The sequence below is a fragment of the Meriones unguiculatus genome, chromosome 7, assembly GCF_030254825.1.
Source record: "Meriones unguiculatus strain TT.TT164.6M chromosome 7, Bangor_MerUng_6.1, whole genome shotgun sequence".
Taxonomy (NCBI): domain Eukaryota; kingdom Metazoa; phylum Chordata; class Mammalia; order Rodentia; family Muridae; genus Meriones; species Meriones unguiculatus.
Genome location: NC_083355.1, coordinates 91,936,233 through 91,957,516, shown reverse-complemented (window position 1 = coordinate 91,957,516; position 21,284 = coordinate 91,936,233). Strand labels below are relative to the sequence as shown.

Below are 21,284 nucleotides of genomic sequence, written 5' to 3'. Positions count from 1 at the left end.
TAACCAAAGGAGTGTGTAAAGTATGATCCCATTAATAATAAAGCTCAAAAATAGACAATTTGTAGTGTAAAAGACCAGTACAGTGGTCATCTTTGGATTGTGGGAAATGACTAAGAAGGGGGATAAAGACTTTTTTAAAAAATCAGATTATTCCTTTTATGTGTGTTTTGCCTATATGTTTATTTTTGTACCATGTGCAGTTTTTGTGCCCACAGAAGTCAGAAGGGGGCACTGGATGACCTGGAACTGGAGTTAAGCATGTTTGTGAACCACCACATGGGTTTGGGGAATTGAACCCAGGTCCTCTATAAGAGCAACAAATGCTCTTAACTTCTGAGCCATCTCCTTAGCCCACTGAGCACTATTTAAACACTAGTAATTTTTATTTCTTGATCTGAGTAGTGATGACAGGAGTATGTCTTTGTGAAAATTCATAACTGCTATATATAATAACCTGTTATTTTTCTATATTTACTTTCAATAGAAAGTTTCATTATTAAAAATACAAGTTCCGGGATGGAGAGTTGGCTCAGTGGTTAAGAGCACTGGATGTTCTTCCAGAGGTCCTGAGCTCGATTCCCAGCAACATGATGTCTTACAACCATCTATAAGAGGATCTGATGCCATCTTCTGTCATGAAAGCATACATCAAAGAGAGCACTCATACACATAAAATATATAAATATTAAAAAAAAAGAAGAAGAAAAAGACAAGTTCTGGGAACCTAAAATCCGTTTCTGTGGCAGCAGACAAGCACAAGGGCACTCTTCTATAAGAACCAATGAAGAGAACACACACAGTGTCAAAACCACTTCCCTTGGTGTTCAACAATACACTGTGTTATGCTTTTGTCACTTCACTCTGAGAAACCTTCAGAGTTTAGGACGCTGCCTCAATCTGGACTTCTGCAAATCTTCAACACACTTGACCGAACGCATAAATATTCTACTGCCATGTTTTCAGGAAATCAGTTTAGCTCCATTTTCAAACCTTGTCTTTCTACCAGTTTTGTTTTAGAACATTTTTTCCAATGTGGCTTATAATATCCCTTATGTATTTATAACAAAACTTGAAATAACTAATAAAAGAAGTTCAGTTTCCTTAAGAGTTTAGATTGTTCTAACTCAATCCCCTTGACTAATCAGCTTCTCATTGATTCTGTTTTTAACTCAGTTATAGAGGAGGAAAAAAAGATGTTTCTGGTAATAGTCACTAAGGAGTTTCTTTAAAAACCATATGAGTAGGCTCGGCCAGGTGGCGCACGACTTTACTAGCAGTACTCAGGAGGCAGAAGCAGGCAGAACTAATTTTGAGGCTAGGCTGGTCTACAAAGCAAGTTCCATGAGAGCTAAGTCTACACAAAGAAATTTGTCTCCCAAAACAAAACAAAACAAAACATAAGAATGTATGAGTAAAAGAAATAGATAGGCAGAAATGGAAATGAAACATTTCCATTTCCATGTAGGGGAAAAGACAGCATAAGCAGAATTCAATTTTAGGCTAAAGAAACCAATTTTATCAAAGTTGCAGCATGGTGATGCATGCCTACATCCTTAGCATTCAGGAGGCTGAGGCAGAAGGATTAAGAGTTTACAACTACTGTTCCAGGTCAACCTGAGCTAAGTAGCAAGACCCTGTCTCAGTCTTAAAGAGATGACACCAAAATCAATCTAAACAAATCAAAAAAAGAACCTAAGTTGCACTTGATAGAGGACCAGAGTTTGATTCTCAGTACCTATATCAGATTGCTAACAGCCACATATAACTCCAGCTTTAGGGGCGCCAATGCCTTCTTCTGGCATCCTTGGACACATGTATACACATTAATATGCATATAAATATAAATAAATATAAGTGAAATAAATCTTTTAAAATATGTGTTCACATTATGTAGAATTAGGTTGTAATCAGGCACATGAGCCTTCAGGCCCTGAATAAGTGTTCATTCGGAGGAAGCCGGACAAATCACTGGCCCCCCCAAAAAGTAGTAGGAAAAGGCTAGAACCAATGAGAATGTGGAAAGAATCTGAGTTTATATGGCTGGAGAACAGAACAGGTAGGCTGAGCACTGAGATCCAAGAGCTTTCAGAGTCTACAGTAATGCACTCTGGAATAAGATGACCTACTGTGCTGCTCCACAGAGGCAGATCTACAACAGGCGGACGTTACACAAACACACTTAGAGCTAATGGTTAAAAACCTCTTAAAACACTAACTGTTTTAAAGCCAATGTTCTTTTATCATCATTCCAATATTCAAGCACAGCCCCAACTGCTTGCCATTAAAAAAAATCCAATGAACTTAAAAGTGGATCAGAAGGCTGTGGATTCTAATCTCATCTCAATTAGAATAATTGTCTAGATCAATTTATTAAGATTTTTATACATTTTATCATTTATTTATGTATATGTGTGCAGGTACATGCAAGTCATACCATGTATATGGAAGTCAAGGACAACCTGTGGGAACCAGTTTTTTCTTAGAGGTTCTGGTGATCAAACTTTGGTCATCATATTGCTGGCAAACACCTTCACCAGTGAAAACCTTATTGACCCTAGTAATTCACTTATAATCAGCCCAAGTTTCAGCATTCTTTACTTATTTACTGTCATGAAATCACTGACAGATAAACAAGGTGAAGTACACAAGTCTATCACAGCAAGCTAAAATACAACATGAACGTGAGTTGTCAGAGAGGGACTACAATTGATAATTCCTAAAAATCTTCTAGCACTATGATTATTAATTGCACCATTGAGGGAAGAAAAAACTTAAAATAGGTCCTATATTTGGTAGGCAAAGAAAAAAAAACAGTATGAAAGAAATCCTGGGAGCTGGAAACACATTTTATGAAGTGCTAAGAGTACATTTCTCTGTAACAAGTTGCTAAAAGGCAAAGCTCAATCCAAGAGACAGACATGAGTTCACATCAACAGGATGAGCTTTACTGCAAATAAATGACCACCACAAAAGCAGTCATGAAAACAGCATGAATCTGCATGGTGGCATTTTAACACCATGCTTAAAGAAGTTTGCTTTGGATAGTGCCTTAGCTCTAGTCTTTTAGTCATGCAATTGTGACTTAGCAAGTTTGTTATCTTCTCAACTCCAGTTTGTAGAGGGTAATGTGAAATAACTCATCTAGTATTACAGGTTATTTAAAAGACTCCCTGAGATAAAAATGGATATAAAGTTTCTAACATGGCTTCAGAGTACACAGAGGAATTCAAATTAATTATTTAACTTTTCCTTAGCTTCAGTTTTGAATGGAGTTTTGTTCATGTCAGTTTCAGAACTTTAAATTGGGGAGCAAACAGAGAAGGACACATTTTTGTTTTCTTTTGAGACAGAGTATCATGTAGGTTGTCTTCAAATTTACTCTATAACCAAGACTAGCTAGCTTGAAATTTTGATCCTCTTACCTCCACCTCCCATGTACTGGGAAAACAAGTATGTACCATCCTCCTCAGCTGATGTGGTACTAGATACCAAACCCAGGGCTTTGCAAAGGCTAGGTAAGCATTGCAATAACTGAGCTACACACCCAGACCATATATTTTTGTTTTTATATATTAAAGACTTAAATTTAAAGTGACCTTAATCCACTGACACTGAAACAAAAACCTAATATACAAACAAGTAGCAAAAGGCATATTATAAAACATTCAGTATAATCCTGTGTTTATAATATTTTAAATCTCCCAACAATAGAAGTTAAGTTACATACTATTAAGTTACAAATTATGTTACATATATTTTTACATGCTATGAATTTGGCATAAGGAATATGCATTTCTACAATAATATCAGACTAGGTAAAAAAAAAAAAAAAAAAAAAACCTGATCAAAATATTTTTCCTGCTGGATGTGGTGGTGAACACCTTTAATACCAGAACCACAGTAGCACAGGCAGATAGATCAAAACCAGCCTGGTCTACATAGCAAGTTCTAGGCCAGTAAGAGTTACATAGCAAGACCTTGTCACAAAGCAAAACAAAAATTTCCATAGAAAACTTGCCATGTATGTCACCTTGGGAGAAAACTAGATTCTTCTAAGATTGGAAACATGATTAAACATGTTTGTTTCAAGAGAGACTTGAAATGTAGACCAAGCTTGCCTCACTATGTAGCCTGGGCATATGATCTGCTGCCTTTTTCTTTTTTTTTAATTACATGCTGTATATATGTGGGTGCAAACACGCTTGGCCCATATGGAGGTCAGAGGACAACTTGCAGTTCTCTCTGCCCATCATGTGAATTTTAGGAATAGAACTCAGGTCATTACACACAGTAGCAGGAGCCTCTTTACCGAGCTCATGGCTTAGGCTCTTGAATACTAGGGTTATAGGCATACACCACCATGCCCTGCTGAATTTAATGCTTTTTAAGAAAAAAAAAAAAAAAAATAGCAATAGAATTTTTTTTTCTTTTCTAACTATATATGTGGTCTAAAGAAAAGACAGACATCTCCCTAACTAAGGCAAACATAAAGGATACAAGGTTCCAGGGGTGGGGGTGGAGAGACAGTAGGGATTTTGTAACTTTTATTCTGTTAACTATTTTGAGTACAAAGCAGAAACTTGGTATCTGCAGAACAAATGATTTTCTAAAAGGTTCTATTTACCCTTATACTAATCTAGCAAAAGATCTTTGCTTATTCAATTATTTGTCAAACAAAAAACAAAAAACAAAAAAAAAAAGGAAAACAATATTATTCCCATTCTCTGTGTCTGTTTTTTCCTTTTTGTTTTATGAGGCAGTATGTCATATAGCCCAGGCCTGGGCTTGACTTAACATAGAGCTCAGGATGGCCTTAAACTCCTAATTCTCCTGCCTCTACTTCCTAAGTGCTGGAATTACAGAATGTGACATTATACCTGGCTTAAAATATAATTTTTAAAGCTGTAAAATCATTAAGTGGTCAGCATTACTCTAAAATACATTCATTTTAGGCTATTCTAGCCACAGATAAAAGTAGTTACATCAAAGAAACGGATATGCAATTTTCTCTAAATTATGTCAGGTTGAATGAGCAAATAATTCTAACATTTTTAACTATAAACCATAAGCGTATATATAAAAGTACAAAGGAAGCACAAAAATTGTATAAATTAATCTTTGGATTCCACTACAGCTTATACAAAATTAGCCAGAATAAGAACAATGACCTACCTTGGACCTTTTGGACCTTCCAAGAAACTGCTTCTAGGAGGGTCTGGAAGCAGTCCATCTGACCTCACTGGCATGTCCTTAGTTGCAGTAATAGATTGAGATGGAACAGCCAAAGATTCGCCAAGTCCTTGCTCAGATGAAAACGAACTAAACGGCAGAGCAGCTTTGTTCAGAGGTTTGGAATTCACTTGTTCTGACTGAGGTGGAGGGTGATAAGGTGAAGGTGGGGTTGAACCAAAAGACACAGGTGTGGGAAGCAGTGCTTGTCGAGATTTCTCTGGGACCTGTGAGTTCTGAGAACTGGAGGCTGGTGGAACTGGGGCTGTTGTTAACTGAGGAGGCAGCCCCTGTGGAACTCCAGGGGGAGGGATTCCTGGAGGAGGTGTGGCTGAAGACAATGGTGGGAGGGGCAGGACAGGTGGAGGTGCCCCAGAAGGGAGAGTTGGTGGGGGGAGGACTGGGGGTGGCCCTGCTGAAGAGAGGGAAGGTGGGGGGAGGACTGGAGGTGGCCCTGCTGAAGAAAGAGATGGAGGCAGTCCTGGTGGCGGAACAGAGGTTGGGAGTGAAGGTGGCATCACAGGTGGGGGCATGCCAGGTGGTGGTATGGTAGTGGGTAGAGCAGGAGGCATCACTGGTGGTGGCAATGATGGAGGTAATACTGGAGGGGGCATTGTTGGTAGAGGTGGAGGCATCTGAGAATATGGGACAAATGGAGGTGGCATTGACATGTTCCCCATATACTGGTTCTTCACATTCTGAAATGAGTTGACTTTTTCCTGGAGATAGGTCTGAGTGGCTTTCATATGTCCTTGCCATGTTTTCCACTGTTTCTCATACTCCTGAAGCTGATCTTTATGAGGATAGGCCTGGAGCTGTTCCTCCCACAGCTGAAACTCTCGCTCCCATTCTTGGTAGAGATGCTGAAACTGCTGCTGCTGCATCTCATAATGTCGCAGCTGCACATCAAGAGCCATAGTCTGCAAATAAAAAACAAAAATTCTTTCAAGACAGCCATGGAAGAATTAGTTCTAACTTACATTAATGAATCAAGAGTACATAAAATTTTAAGAAATTAAAAAAATCTCCACGGGGAAAGATAAAATTGCTGGATCCTTTCAGTGATGATCATTCTACTTCCCTTGTGTTATTTAAATAACATCACACAATTGGAAAAACCAACCAAACCCTAAGGCAAATAGCTATTTCAGCAATGAATATTTTTCAAGGTTTTCAGTGTTACTAAAGATCATTCAAAAATTTAAAAATCCAGTCAGGCCTGGTGGTGCACACCTTTAATCCCAGCACTCTAGAGACAGGAGGATCTCTGAGTTCGAGGTCAGCCTGGACTACAGTACAAGTTCCAAGACAGCCAGAGCTGAGACAGAGAAACCTTGTCTCGGGGGAGGGGGAAGAAGAAAAAAACAACAATACCACCACCAACAAAGGAAATCTATTACTATAACACAGACACAAGACTATACCTCAAACATATAAGACAAATACCTAAGTCACTTAATCACTAATGGTATACTGCCTAGGGGTGCCTAGGTGCATGCGTACCTGTATGTGTTTGTGTGTGTGCGCACATGTGCATGTATGTGCACGTGTATACCAGTGTGTGTGTTGGCTGCCTTGGCCATTTCGCTGAGTTAGATGTGTGTCTGTCACTATAGTTACACAGCATCTTTTAGACACTCTAACTTGTAGTTAGTGGAAACAATCTGCAGATCTTAAGTCTTCTGAGCAACAGTCCTCTAAGAGACCTATGCTACCTAACCCACCCTTCCCACACCCTCAAGGACATGGCAGCTAACTATCTGAGCACCCTCTGAAACATCTTGCTAATACTTTATCTTTACTTTTTTCATATTCACATCTCTTGGAGGAGCAACAAATCCTTTACACATCTTTGGGGAAACGTCCTACTTCCTTATTTTGGAAACACTCACCTGTATGTGCGGTGAATGCTGGATAACTTGCTGGTACTGCTGTAGGATCTGCTGTAACTGAGTGTGCTTCTGCATTATTCCCTGATACTGAAAGCCGACGCGATGTTGCTGGTGCTGTTGCCAATGCGCTGCTGCGGCCTGCAACTGTTTTAACCTAGCATCCTCTTCTGGGTCTTCAGACTAAAGGTAAAAGGAAATACAAACTTTTGTAAGCCATAAAACAGCAACCAAATCAATCAGGTCCAGAGTGCCTCTGATTCAGGCTGAAAACAGTTATCCTGTATTTAGACAAAACACAAATCCCTATCTACATAGTTATCATGAATGGAAGAGCAGAGGGGTAGAAGTGCCACCATCTTCACTAGAATAATAATCTTATTCTTTGTAACTAGGACAACCATTTCCCCATCAGGAAGTGAATTTACAATCAGAGTACTTTTCAACCTACTGAAAAGTAGAAACCTTCCCTCCTTTCTTCCTGGCACTTTTCACTAGTGCACTACAATACAGTTGTAGTTCAGTAAAGTTGTGAGAACAATATTTCTAACTAATGTAGGAACTTGCCATGCTTCAGTCACTATGCTTTTATGTGGCAAAGACGGTCATTTTTAACGCTTCAACACTGCAAGACACTACTACCTTCCTTATTCTTCAGATGAGTAAATCACTAGAGAATGATCAGCTAATCTGTCCAGAGTCAACCATCATAAGTGGCAGTGTTTGGGCAGTAGACCATCAAAACTAAGATCTAAACTACTGCCCTATGCTATGAACACACCTGGACATCTCTCTTATGCTGAGTCATTCCATTCAAAAGAGTATCTAATTCTTCACTTTCAGTCAGCCTACCCAAAATTCCTCTGCTAAGCTGACAAGCTGACATCTGGTTATTTCAAAAGTGTAATTTTATAGGTATCTGATCAGGCATATGAAAATATACAATCATTTATGACAGAAGTGTTCATGAACAAACCAGACAAAACTTAGATGACTGAATAATCATTAAACAATTACCTGGGGTTCTTCAGGTGGGAGTGGAGGTGGTGCCTCTTCATTTGGAGGTGGTAACGGAGGCTCCTCAGATGCAAGGGGTTCTGAAACCTGACTGGTAGCCGGCACTGGAACTTCTTCTTTTAGGGGTTCTGGTACGTCCTTGGCTGTGGCAAGACTCTTTTTATGTCCTGGCAAATGCACTTTTGTCCTCTGCTGCAGGCTAAGCAGATGCTGCCGATACCAATATTGTTGTTGCTCCTACAATACAAGCCGTTTTTAAGAATCTTATTTTATTTATTCTGTGTGTGTGTTTACTGTTTATGTGGGCACAAGCTTGCCACAGCATGTGGAAGTCAAATAACAACCTTCAGGAGATGGTTCTCTCCTGCCATGTTGGATCCCCAGGGGATCCAACTCAGGTCAACAGGCTTGACAGCAAGCACCTTCCCTGCTGAGCCATCTCTCTGACTCATTTTTAAGAATGTTAATCGCATATCTCTGCAGCTGGTGTTGACAGAGCTACGTTTATATGTGTTCATGTATCTAATGAAAGAAAAAGCAAAGCTGGACCGAGAAAGGCAAGTGAGCAAGATGGAAAAAGTTTTAAGTTCTTCTCTTAAATTAATAAATTTAAATTAAACCATACACCATAGGTCAGCATGCTTCTGTTTTTTTTTCCCCCTTCAGTGCTAAGTAGTGAGCCTAGAGTTTTGTATAGAGAAAGCACGTATTCTAGTACCATGCTATAGACCTCTTACTCTTTTAGACAGAATCCCAGTAAACTGTCCAGACTGGCTCTGAACTGGCTCTGTAGCCCTGGCAGCTCTGAAACTCTTGAGCAATTGGGATTATAGCCTGCTAGTACACCCAGCTAACAGTCTGGCATGGTGGCACACGTGGTACCTGGTCTACAAAGTCAGTTCCAGAACAGCTAAGGCTGTTACACGGAAAAACCATGTCTTGAAAAACCACAAACAACAAACCACACAACAACAACAAAACAAAACAAAAATATTTCTGAACTGGGTATGGTGGCCCATACCTGTAATCCCAGAAAAGGGATTACAGAGGAAGGCAAGGCAGAGGCAGGCAGATCATTTTGAGTTCCAGGCCAGCAGAGTCTACAAAGGGAGTCCAGGACAGCCAAGGCTACAAAAAGAAACCCTGTCTCGAAAAACAAAAGCAAAAATGTTTCTGGGGGCTTGAGAAATGAAGGGCTCAGCAGTAAGAGCACTGAGTTAAGTTCCCAGCACCCACATGGTGGCTCACAACTTTCTTTAACTCTAGCTCCAGGAGATCTGATGCCCTATTCCAACCTCCTTTGAAACCAGGCATGCACCTGGCACACACACATACATTCAAGCAAATCACTGATAACACATAAAATAAAATGATTCATGTGTGACTTTGCCAAACAAAACAAAACCAAAAACATGGGGAGAAAGTTTAGTGTAGAAAATGTTTGCTGTGCAAAATGAGGATCTGAGTTTGGATTCCTGGAACCCACAAACAAGGCAGGCATTGTAGTGCTGGTCTACACTCTCAATGCTGAAAGGCAGAAACAGGAGGATCCCTGGAAGCTCACTGGCAAATCAGTGGAACTAAAATTCCCAGCTGCAGGTTCAGTGAGAGATCCTGTCTCCAAAATGAGGTGAAACAGTTGAAAAAAAAAAAAATCCCAATTATCAACCAACCCTTTGCCTCCAAGTGCCTCTGCATACATACAGAAACAGAAAAAAAAAATCTATTCTCATTATTTGTAGATTCTTTTTCTTTATTAGGTATTACAATTTATTCACTTTGTATCTCCCCCCCCACCAGCCCCTTCCCTAGTCCACTGATAGGAGAGGTCCTCCTCCCCTTCTATCTGATCCTAGCCTATCAGGTCTCATCGGGACTGGCTGCATTGTCCTCCTCTGTGGCCTGGTAAGGCTGCACACCACAGGGGGGAGTGATCAAAGAGCCAGCCCCTGAGTTCATGTCAGAGATAGTCCCTGTTCCCATTACAAGGGTACCCACTTGGAGACTGAGCTGCCATGGGCTACATCTGAGCAGGGGTTCTAGGTCATCTCCATGCACGGTTGGACTACTGATCTCTAAAACACCCCTGTGCCCAGATTTTTTGGTTCTGTTGCTGTCCTTGTGGAGCTCCTGTCCCCTGCAGGTCTTTCTATCTCCCCTTCTTTCTTAAGATTCCCTGCTCTCTGCCCATAGTTTGGCTATGAGGCTTAGCATATGCTTTAGGACCCTCTATGGTAGGCTTCTGTCCTGTTCCCTGTTTTCTCCCAAGTCCAATGTCTATTTCATTTGCCTTTCTGAATGAGGAATGATCATCTTACCCAGGGTCCTCCTTGCTTAGCTTCTTTAGGAATACAGATTTTAATATTTTTATCCTCTATTATATTTGTAATATCCACTTATGAGTATATACCATGTGTGTTCAGCAATATTGGTAATTGGACCAACCCTGCCTGATCTCCAGTGAGACCCTGTTTCAAAAATGAGCAAACAAAAAGTACAAGGCTCCCCAGTCATAACACTAAGGGCTATCTAGTATTCCTAAACAGGCTGTGATTACAAAGAAAATATATGTTCCATAAATTTCATTCAAGTAGGCATTACTGTCTACCAAGAGCTGAATACTAATGAATTAACAATATTTTTTTAAATTAAGGTGTCTTTAAAGGGAAAACACATATACATGGTTATATGTTAAGGAATATATGATCAGAAACTCAGACTCATTTGTATTTTCCTTAGAACAAAGGTTTAGCACCAGTGGTGGCGCATGCCTGTAATCCTAGCACTGAGAAGGCAGAGGCAGGAGAATCGCTGTGAGTTTGAGGCCAGCCTGGTCTACAAAGCAAGTCCAAGGCTACATAGAGAAACAAACAAAAAACCCAAAAACAACAACAAACAAAAAAAATTTAAACTGTACAATTAAAAATTAATTTTTAAAAAGTTCACCACTTAACTGAAAAACTTTTACATCTTAGTATTTTATTATATAATCCCCTGTGGTTACAAGGCTAACTTAGGAAAAAGAGAAGTTGTCATGACAATATACTGTATGTGGTGTACACAACTGTAATAGTAGCATTTTCCCCACCCCCAATTTTTTTCCCAATACTGAAAGATTCACTAAAGAACTACCTTGTATACTGTTATGATTAACATCTGTACATATCTGCTCTATAATCATGAGAAAGATTTTTATGAAAGAGATGTTGAGTTTCAAGCAAGCCAGAGTTACATGGTAAGCCTCTATCTCAAAAAAGAAAAAAAAGAAAAAGAAGAAGAAGAAGAAAAAAGGCACAACATGAGTAACAAAGGTTAGACAAGCCCCAAGAAAACTGAAAAATCTTTAAAGTATGCTGACAATATGCCAAAAATTAAAGATGACAGATTATGCTTATCTAAAAATTTGTCACAAAATTATAGGTTCAAGAAAGAGCCAGAATGGTGGCTTTCACCTTTATTCCCAGCTCTTGGTAGGCAGAAGTGGGCCTGAGTTTAAGCCTGGTCTACAGAGTGAGTTCCAGGACAGCCAAGCCTATACACAAAGACTCTGTCTCAAAAAACCAAAAATTAACTAAATACATAAATAAAATAAAACAGATAAATTTTTGAAAAAAATATTTGTATGCACACTGACTGAAACCTAATCTAGCAGGGTGTGGTGGTAATTCAATTCCAGCATTTAGGACTCAGAGGTAGAAGGATCTGTGAGTTTGAGGGCAGTCAAATCTACATATCAAGTCCTAGGCTAGTCTGCGATACACAGTGAGACCCTATCTCAAAAGAAAAAAAAAAAAAAAAAAGCTCAATCTACACTTTAGTGTTTGCTCTTTCTATACTCAGATATAATTTCAATATACAAAAACCTATTAAAATAATCTGCTTATTGTTATAATTTTGAACCTTGTTTATCCAGATTGTATCAGAATACCCAAACACACCCATCCACCTTTTTTTCCCTTGCTTTTTGGTTGTTTTGAGACAGGAATGTAGCCTGGCTGTCCTGGAATTTCCTATGTAGACCAGTTTGGCTTTGAGCTCACGAGACCCACCTGTCTCTATTTTCTGAGCACTAGAATTAAAGATCTATGATACCACATCCAGCTCTTTTATTTTTCCTTTTTGTAATAAACTTTTGGTCTCTGTGTCAAATGGGTTAATTTTACATGCTAATTTTAAATTTATTTATTTATTCATTTATTTCTTTTTCTTTTAAGATGGGATCTCTATACAGCCCTGGCTGTCCTAGACATGCTCATTTAAAATTCTAAATTTATTTATTTATTTACTTATTTGTCTTTTTACTATTTTAAATTTACTTATTTATCATTAAAAATTATTTATTTATGGGTTTAAGTTGTTTTTTGTTTTGTTTTTTTTTGTGAGGTGTGGTCTTCACATAGCCCTGGTTGTCCTGTCTTTACACAGCCTGTCTATAGAACAGGCTATCCTCAAACTCAAGAGCTGGAGATCCTCCTTCTGCTTCCCAGTGCTAGGATTAAATGTATGTGCCATCACACTTGGCTACATGCTCACTTTCTAATACAATTATCTTGGGGGAATACCAGTTTCTATAATGTTTTATATGATATTAATATTTAATTATTTAATTTTATATTGTTTATACAAAATATATTTTCTTCCAATTTTCTATGTGCAAAGAGATGTATAAAATATATATATAATATATACTCTTTTTTCCCCCAAGTTGACTGATTTGTTAGGTGATCTGTTCACCTACAGAATGTAATTTTATTAGAGAAAAGACATCTTCTATTTTTTTTTAATTGGTGTTTTGTTTTGTTTGAGACAAGGTCTCATTCTTTAGCCTCTGCTTCCCAAGCACTGGGATTAAAGACATGTGCCACCATGACCTAGCTCATCTTCTACTATTTTTATCTAGTCTTGTAACTTTGGCAAAGTGCTAAAGCACATGATAGATTATCAATAAATGATATTAAGACACTCGTTTTGACCTAAAGCTTTTCTAATTTATTGGCAAGAATAAATTTTATCTTACTATTTTGCCTTTTATTATTATGCATATAACCATCAGTTCCCAGAGCAAGATTACTGTTACTATTCAACATTTTTTTTTTTTTAAAAAAAAAAGGTATGTGGTGGCACACACCTTTAATCCCAGAGCTTGGGAAACAGAGGCAGGCAGGTCTTTTGAGTTCCAGACCACTCTGTTCTACATACCCCATTCCAGGCCAGTCAAAGCGACATAGTAAAAACCCTGTCTCAAAAATAATACTGATAATAAAAAATAAAAGAAATTAAAAGTTAGCAATACTGTAACATGAAAACATTTTCGGCCAGACATAATACCAAATACACTTGGAAGAAGAGGCAAAAGCATCAGGAGTTTAAGGTCATCTTCACCACACAGTAAGTTCAACATCAGACTCAGCTACACAATTCCCATCTCAGAAAAACAAGACAAGGAAACAAGAATTCAACTTCCCCTGCTACTTTAAGAAAATACTAAGCCAAGCAAATAGTACACGCCTGTAACCCCAGCACTCAGGGAGGCGAAGGCAGGCAGATCTCTGGGATTTTGAGGCCAGTCTAGTCAACAAAGGGAGTCCAGGACAGCCAAGGCTACAGAGAAACCTGTCTTGAAAAAACAAAAAAGAAAGAAAATACTAAGCCAGGCAGTGGCACTTGCCTTTAATCCCAGCAGAGGCGGGATTTGAGGCTAGCCTGGTCTACAGAGTGAGTTCCAAGACAGCTAAGGCTACACATAAAAACCCTGTCTCAAAAAACTAAAGAAAATACTGAAAATATCAATATATTCATCATTCACCTTAAAAAACTAATTCATGGTTGATAATGTAGTTCACCAGTTGATAACAGTACTTGCTTGCCAAGCTTGCACTAAGTCCTGAGTTCTATTCCCAGCACAGGATAAAACCAAGCAGGGTGCCGAATGCCTATGATGTTGACACTTACAAAGTAGAGGCGGAAAGATGTGAAGTTCAAGGTCATGAGACAGCAAATAGGGTAAAGGTGCTGGTTGAACTAGGAGAGAACTGACTCCAGCAAATTCTTTCAACTTCTACATGCACCACAGCACATGTGCACATATCCAAGACACATGCACTTTTTTTAAGAGGTCAGAAGTTCAAGGTCATCAGAGCTTAATAGCCAGTTCAAGGACAGACAGGTATACATGGAAAATCTGTTTCAAATGGACCATAAGGGGCTACAGAGATTGCTCAGTGGTTAAGAGTTCTAGCTACCCTTCCAGAAGATCTGGATTAAGTTCCCAGTGCCCACATGGCACACTCCAGTTCCAAGAGATCTGATAATCTCTTCTGACTTCTGTGCGGCATCAGGCATGCCCATGGTTCACAGATATACATGTAGCCAAAACACACACATACATAAAATAGTATTTTTTAAAATAAAGACATGAAAAAGCACAGCAACTGAAACCACGGGCACTCTTCATTTTTATTTGTGAGAAATTCACTTCAAACTCTTGCCTGTCTCCTAATACTGGCATTGGAACCTGGGCTGCCAAGTGTGGCTGTTTCAGTTACTTGAAGCATCCCTAAAGGACACAAAGATGCCAACTCTTTCACAAGTTAAAAGATAGTGACTACAAAAAAAAAAAGATAGTGACTACAAGGAGGGAGATTAACAAATATAGATGAGTGTATGTGCACTGTATGTAATGGCTGCCAGAAATTAATGTCAGATACTGTCTCAGAGTTTTACTGCCATGAAGAGACACTATGACCAAAGCAACTCCTTTTTTTTGTTTTTTTGTTTTTTTTTTTTTTTGGTTTGTGGTTTTTTTTTTTGAGACAGGGTTTCTGTTGTAGCCTTGGCTGTCCTGGAATTCATTCTGTAGCCAGGCTGGCCTCGAACTCACAGAGATCTGCCTGCCTCTGCCTCCCCAGCGCTGGGATTAGAGGCGTTCACTACCATGGGATGGCCAAGGCAACTATTATAAAGGAAAACATTTACTTAAGGCTGGTTTACCGTTTCTGAGGTTGTCTATTATCATCATGGTGGGAAGCATGGTAGCGCGCAGGCAGACACGATGCTGGAGGAGGAGCCAAGAGTTCTATGTCGATCTGAAGGCAGCCAGGAGGAGACTGTCTTCCACACTAGGCGGAACTTAAGGACTGGAGACCTCTAAGCCCGACCCCACAGTGACACACTTCTTTCAACAAAGCCATACCTACTCCAATAAGGCCACACCTCCTAATATTGCCACTCCCTGTGGGCCAAGCATTCAAACACATGACTTTATGGGGGCCAAACCCATTCAAACCACCACAGATACTTTATTCAATCTTTCTCTCTCTCGCTCTCTTTTTTTTTTGAAACAGATTCTCTCACTGAACCTATAGCAAGCCCATTCTGCTAAACTAAGTCTGGTTGGCTGATTAGCAAACCCCAGGGATCTTGTTTCTGCCTCCTCAGTATCTACTGGGATTACTGGTGTCTATCACACTGGCTTTTACATGGATGATGGAAGAAGATCTTCATGCTTTATTTACTAAGCCATCTGCCATGACACAGGTCTAGATTCTTTAATAAGAACACAATCTCTTTTTTCGCCTCCCATCTTTATCTTAGATCTAATCTAGTATATAAACTTTGTTAGGGTTTAAGTAGTTATTGATTCACTGACAGTATGCTTCATAGGTCACTTTCTATTTATTTTGAATCCTATAAACAACAAACACAACTAGTCTAGTCTTACCATTAGGCTTCAGCATGTTTCTGAAGCTCTACAATGAATAAGGAAGATATCACTTAGAAATGTTCTCAGTGACCTCAAAAGAGTGATTATCTGTATACTAGAAAGGAAAAGTCATGTCTCAAATTGCTAACAATAGACTAGGAGCCAGTTCTTCTGAATGTCCCAACATATAATTTCATGTTTTATGAATGTTGGCATACAGAGGGACAAAAATGATAGCATATGTTACCTTTAAGAGACTGAATGGGAGTCAGAGAGATGGTTAAGTAAGTAAAGTGCTTGCTGTGGAAACACAAGGACCTGTGTTTGATTCCTAGCACTCATGTAAATGCAGATGGGCATGATGACTTGCCTGTAATCCCAGGCAAGACCACCTAGTGAGCTAGACTAGCCAAATCAGAGAGTTCTGGGTTCACTAAGAGATCCTGCCTCTATAAATGTGATGAACAACTGAAGAAGACACCAAACATCAACCTCCAGCCTCCACAGTACATGCACACAAGTGCACACACTCTACCACCACCACCACCATTCAACACAAAGAAGCTGAACGAAGGGATCTGAGATTCGAACAACTTTACAACTATTTGCCACAAATACTATTACTAATTCAGATGCTAATTTATTCAAGGGATAAATGATTTTGCAAAGAGGGAAATGTTACAAAGGGAGTGTGTGTGCAACATTTTAAAGACTAATAATATGAAGTTACCATCCCTGTCTAGGTTATTACCATCATCTTTAATAATAACTATATGTTAACTGTGTAAATCTCCAATGACAGAATAAAAATCTGCTTAATCAATCAGATACCCATTTTTGAAACTGGTTTAACATGACTATTTTTAATATCACTAAGGTTCACTTTCTCCTTTAGGTACTAAGGTCCCCAGGTACTTTAGTTTCCAGTTTTAAAAATAATGCTCCTTTACTTCAACTTTCTCCAGTTCCTGGCCTCATTCTCTCTCACTCCCCTTCAGCTAAAAACTTCCTGAAAGAGTTATCTGTACACACCATGCCCATCCTCACCTTCCATCATTCCTCAAATCAATGCAATATAGCTTCAGTCACTATGAAACTGCTCCTGCCAAGGTCAACAATAACCTACATGTTAGTAAGGGGAAACGATAACTCCAAATCTTCATCTTGCTTGACCGCTTAGCAGTACAGCTGGCCACTCCTTGCTCCAGAAGGGTCTTCCCGTAACAATCTGTAGCACTACTCTTCTTATTTTCCATCCACACAACTGTGGCCTTTCCCCCATTTGTTTTTTTTGAAAGGCCTCAAAGTCTTTTAGCCTCCACTCTCACCCTACACAAGACTCCCCAGAAGAGCTTTGGCTCTAATAAGTTTTAGGTAATCCGATAATTCACCAGACCTTGCTTCTGAACTCTACATCCAAACTCTACATCTAACTTCTACACAGTCATATCCAGTTTGAATTTATGCCCACAGACTTCAAACTAAAATACACATAAAGCTTAACTCCTATTTTCCTCACCACCCCCTAAGCTTTTCTCCCTTCTCTTCCTATTGTGAATACAACTCAATGTGTGTGTTGGTGCATGTGTGTGTGTCTGTTACTACACACCTGTAATTCCAATTCTTAGGAAGAAAAAAAACAGAAGGATCTAGAGTTCAGGGTCATTCTTTGCTATGTAACAAGTTTAAAACCAACTTGGGCTACAAGGGACAAGGTCTCAAAAAACCAAATTAACATTAAAACTTTAAACCTTACCTTTTCTAGTTTTTTTGCAGAATAGTCTAGCAATATTTTATACTTTCCATTCCCATGGTATCCTGCATTTCTCCATACTTATTGAATTAAAAAGTCATGGAGAGAGGGGGGAGAGGGCTCAGAGAGAAAAGGGAAACCAAGGGTAGGGGCATCTCTGAGACAAGTTGGAGACCTATGACAGGGTAGGCTCCAGGGAAAATATGGGAATGACTTGAGCTGAGCCTCCTAGCAGCGGGAGACATGGAGATTAAGGAAGCCACCTTCTAGCCTGGCAGGACTTATAGTGGTGGGAGGGGAACACCAATTCACCTACAAAACTTTTGACTCCAAATTTACCCTGCCTACAAGATATACAGAGATGGAACAGAGACTGAGGAAATGTCCAACCAATGCCTGGCCCAACCTGAGACTCACCCCATGGGAGAGAGCCAACCTGACACCATTAATGATATTCTGTTATGCTTACAGACAGGAGTCTAACATAACTGTCCTCTGAGAGGCCCCACCCAGCAGCTGATTGAATCAGATGCTGAGACTCACAGCCAAGCATTAGGTAGAGTCCCGTGGAAGAGTTGGGGAGAAGAACCAGGAGGAGACAAGAATACCACAAGACCAACAGAGTCAACTAACTTAGGCCCATGGGGGCTTACAGAGATGGAAGAACCAACCAAAGAGCACTTACAGACTGGACCTAGGCCCCCTACACATATGTAACCGATGGGCAGCTTGATCTTCATGTGGGTGCCCTAGCAAGTTGAGCGGGTGCTGTGTATGGCACAGATTCTGTTGTCTGCTTTCGATCACTTTCCCCTAATGGGGCTGCCTTGCCTGACCCTCAGTGGATGAGGATGAGCTCAGTCCTGATATGACTTGATGTGCTGGGGTGGGTTGTTGTTGTTGGTGGGCTCCTTTTGTTCTGAGGAGAAGGAAACAGGGAAAGAGGGTGGGATTGGTAGGACGGGAGGGAGGGGGATACAAATGGAATGTAAAATGAATACATAAATTTAAAAAAAGAAATAGAGGAGATGAGGAAGGGAAGGTAGGATTGGGAAGGAAAGAGGGAGTGGGCTATGGCTGGGATACAAAGTAAATAACCTGTGATTAATATAAACAAAATAAAAATTATTAAAAAAATAAATAGAAATTAAAAAAAATTAAGAAAAGTCAATGACATCAAGTACCACATCTATGTCATTCGCCATTTTATCTATAGTACTAAGCACAGATTTTCACATTAAATGACACCTCTAAAGCCTACAGTCAATGAAATCATTTTACATGAGCTAGTTGGAGAATGAAAAAAACAAAACCACAACTCATTGAAAAGACTACTATGCATTTTAATCAACTAGTCAACCCATTAAACACAGAAAAACTAACTCTTCAAAAAAAGAATATTCCATTAAATTATCAATGCTTTACTCTGGTATTTAGAGAAAAAAAAATGGAAAACAGTAAAGTATTTGCCCTATCTTTCCTATACAAACTGTATTTCCAATCAAATAGCTCTAGTTCATAAGTTAAAATTTACTTTACATAATTCCATACACTAAGAAACTGCAGAGGGGATTTCAAAATCACACTGCCGAAAACATCAATGAAACGATTACTCACACAAAGACCATCAATGAGTGAGTCACAAGACGAAACACGAGATGCAGGACTGACAGGACAGTGAGGAGACCAGCCCAGCCCCGCTAAACCCATTGACCAAGCTCACCATCAGACTGACAGAGCAGTGAGGAGACCAGCCCCACCTAAACCCATTGACCAAGCTCACCATCAGACTGACAGAGCAGTGAGGAGACCAGCCCCACCTAAACCCATTGACCAAGCTCACCATCAGACTGACAGGACAGTGAGGAGACCAGCCCAGCCCCGCTAAACCCATTGACCAAGCTCACCATCAGATTGACAGGACAGTGAGACCAGCCAAGCCGCACCTAAACCCATTGACCAAGCTCACCATCAGACTGACAGAGCAGTGAGGAGACCAGGCTAGCCCCGCTAAACCCATTGACCAAGCTCACCAGAACAGGGGACAACCAGGCCCTCAGGAGGGGTACAAATAAAGAGCATGGTAACACCTCTCAACTTCAGTCTAGTGTTTGGCTTTAATTTCTAATTTATAAAAAGAAAACAGAAGACTCAGAGCAAGTAAAATGACACAGTATCAAGATAGAAGCAGAGTCAGAATGTGGGATGTTCTATAGAATGACAGATTTTTTGTTTGTTTGTTTTTTTAAATCAAATTCAGGGCATAAGGTAGAAAAAGAGAAAATAGTAAATAGTAATGTACCTCAGGGGTTCTCAAAGAAGGGTGGCTCTTCCCTCCAGAATTTATGACGGTGTGTCTTGCAATGTCCAAAAGCATTTCTGGCTCTTAAAACTGGGAGACCACTACTGGCACCTAGTGGGCCATTGTTAGAGACATTAGTAACCACTCTACAACGCACGGGGAAAAACATCCCATAACAAAGAGATCTCAAATGTTATAGTGCTCAGACGCAGAAACCCTACTCTATACAGTAAGAATCTTCTATTTATCCTATGTTGGATTTTAATTTGAACAAACCAACAAAATAACTGGAAACAACTGGAGAACTTAACAAGAAATTCCTCTGAATTCTGCTAGAATTCAGAGAAGAAATCTAAAGGGATTGATAAAAAAAAAACCCAAAAAAAAAAAACCAAAACCAAAAAACCTTAAGCTTGTACAATGTGTGTTAAAAAAAGATCTTGGCCTAGCGTGGTGACGCGTGCCTTTGAGGGAAACAGAGGAAGGCGTATCTCTGCAAGCTGGAGACCAGCCTGGTCTACACAGCAAGCCCCAGGCTTGCCAGGTCTACACAGCGAAACTATGCTTTATTTTTTTTAAGAAGATAAGGTCTCCTCTACCCCCTCCTCTTCTTTCTTTTTGAAACTAGGTACCTGAGGCCTGAGAGGCGGCTCAGCAGGTAGAGGCACTTGTCGCCAGACTGAGCACCTTTGAGCGAGCCACACGCCCACAGGCTGTCCTCTGATCCCATATGCACACAGTGGCACACTGGCACACCTTCACACTTGCCACAAACCCACAAGAAGCGGTAAAACGTAATAAAAAAGACTTTCAAAAAACCAATTAGGTACCTAATCAAGAATGTATGAACAATGGAGATGAGGATGTAGCTTTCTAGTAGAATACTTAACTAGCATGCACAAGGCCTTGGGGCTTGATCCCAGTATGGGAAAAAAAAAAAAAAAAAAAAAGAGGAAAAAAATATGATGAAATGGCAGAAGATGTACGATTTGCTTTAAAACACTTTAAAGACTATATCAAAATTTTAACAGCAACTTGAATGATGGGTATTCATGATATTTTCTCTTCATAATGCTTAAACCTTTCACCGTAAAACAAAATTTTTTTAGAGGCAGTGGGTAAAGGCACAAGACAAGCAATCTTAGCGACCTGAACGCAATCCTTTGAACACCAACTAACTCCAAAAACTGTCTTCTCATCTCCTGACCTCTATATGCACACTGTGGCCAGTTCAAGTCCACACTCCCATCATATACAATAATAATAAATAACATTTTTCAAAACAAAAATTAATGAAAAATATACAGAAGCATATATATTTATCACCTAATAAAAAACTAAGTACTTTAGGTGTAAAGAATGGTAACTTCTGAATCTTATGTAACAAATCTT

General features: G+C 39.5%; 1 protein-coding gene across 3 annotated transcripts in view; it reads right to left on the bottom strand.

Moving 5' to 3' along the window:
• Positions 1–21,284, bottom strand: part of Ylpm1 (YLP motif containing 1) — a 72,107-nt gene that overhangs the window by 47,875 nt on the left and 2,948 nt on the right. For all 3 annotated transcript variants that reach the window (XR_009593032.1, XM_021634181.2, XM_021634183.2), the window contains exons 2-4: positions 8,136–8,372; positions 7,122–7,301; positions 5,173–6,149 (exon numbers count right to left, since the gene is read on the bottom strand). Coding sequence is in view for 2 of the 3 variants with exons in the window: in XM_021634181.2 (XP_021489856.1) it covers positions 5,173–6,149; positions 7,122–7,301; positions 8,136–8,372 (1,394 nt within the window). In the remaining variant the exon portion in view is untranslated. The remainder of the gene's footprint in view (positions 1–5,172; positions 6,150–7,121; positions 7,302–8,135; positions 8,373–21,284) is intronic.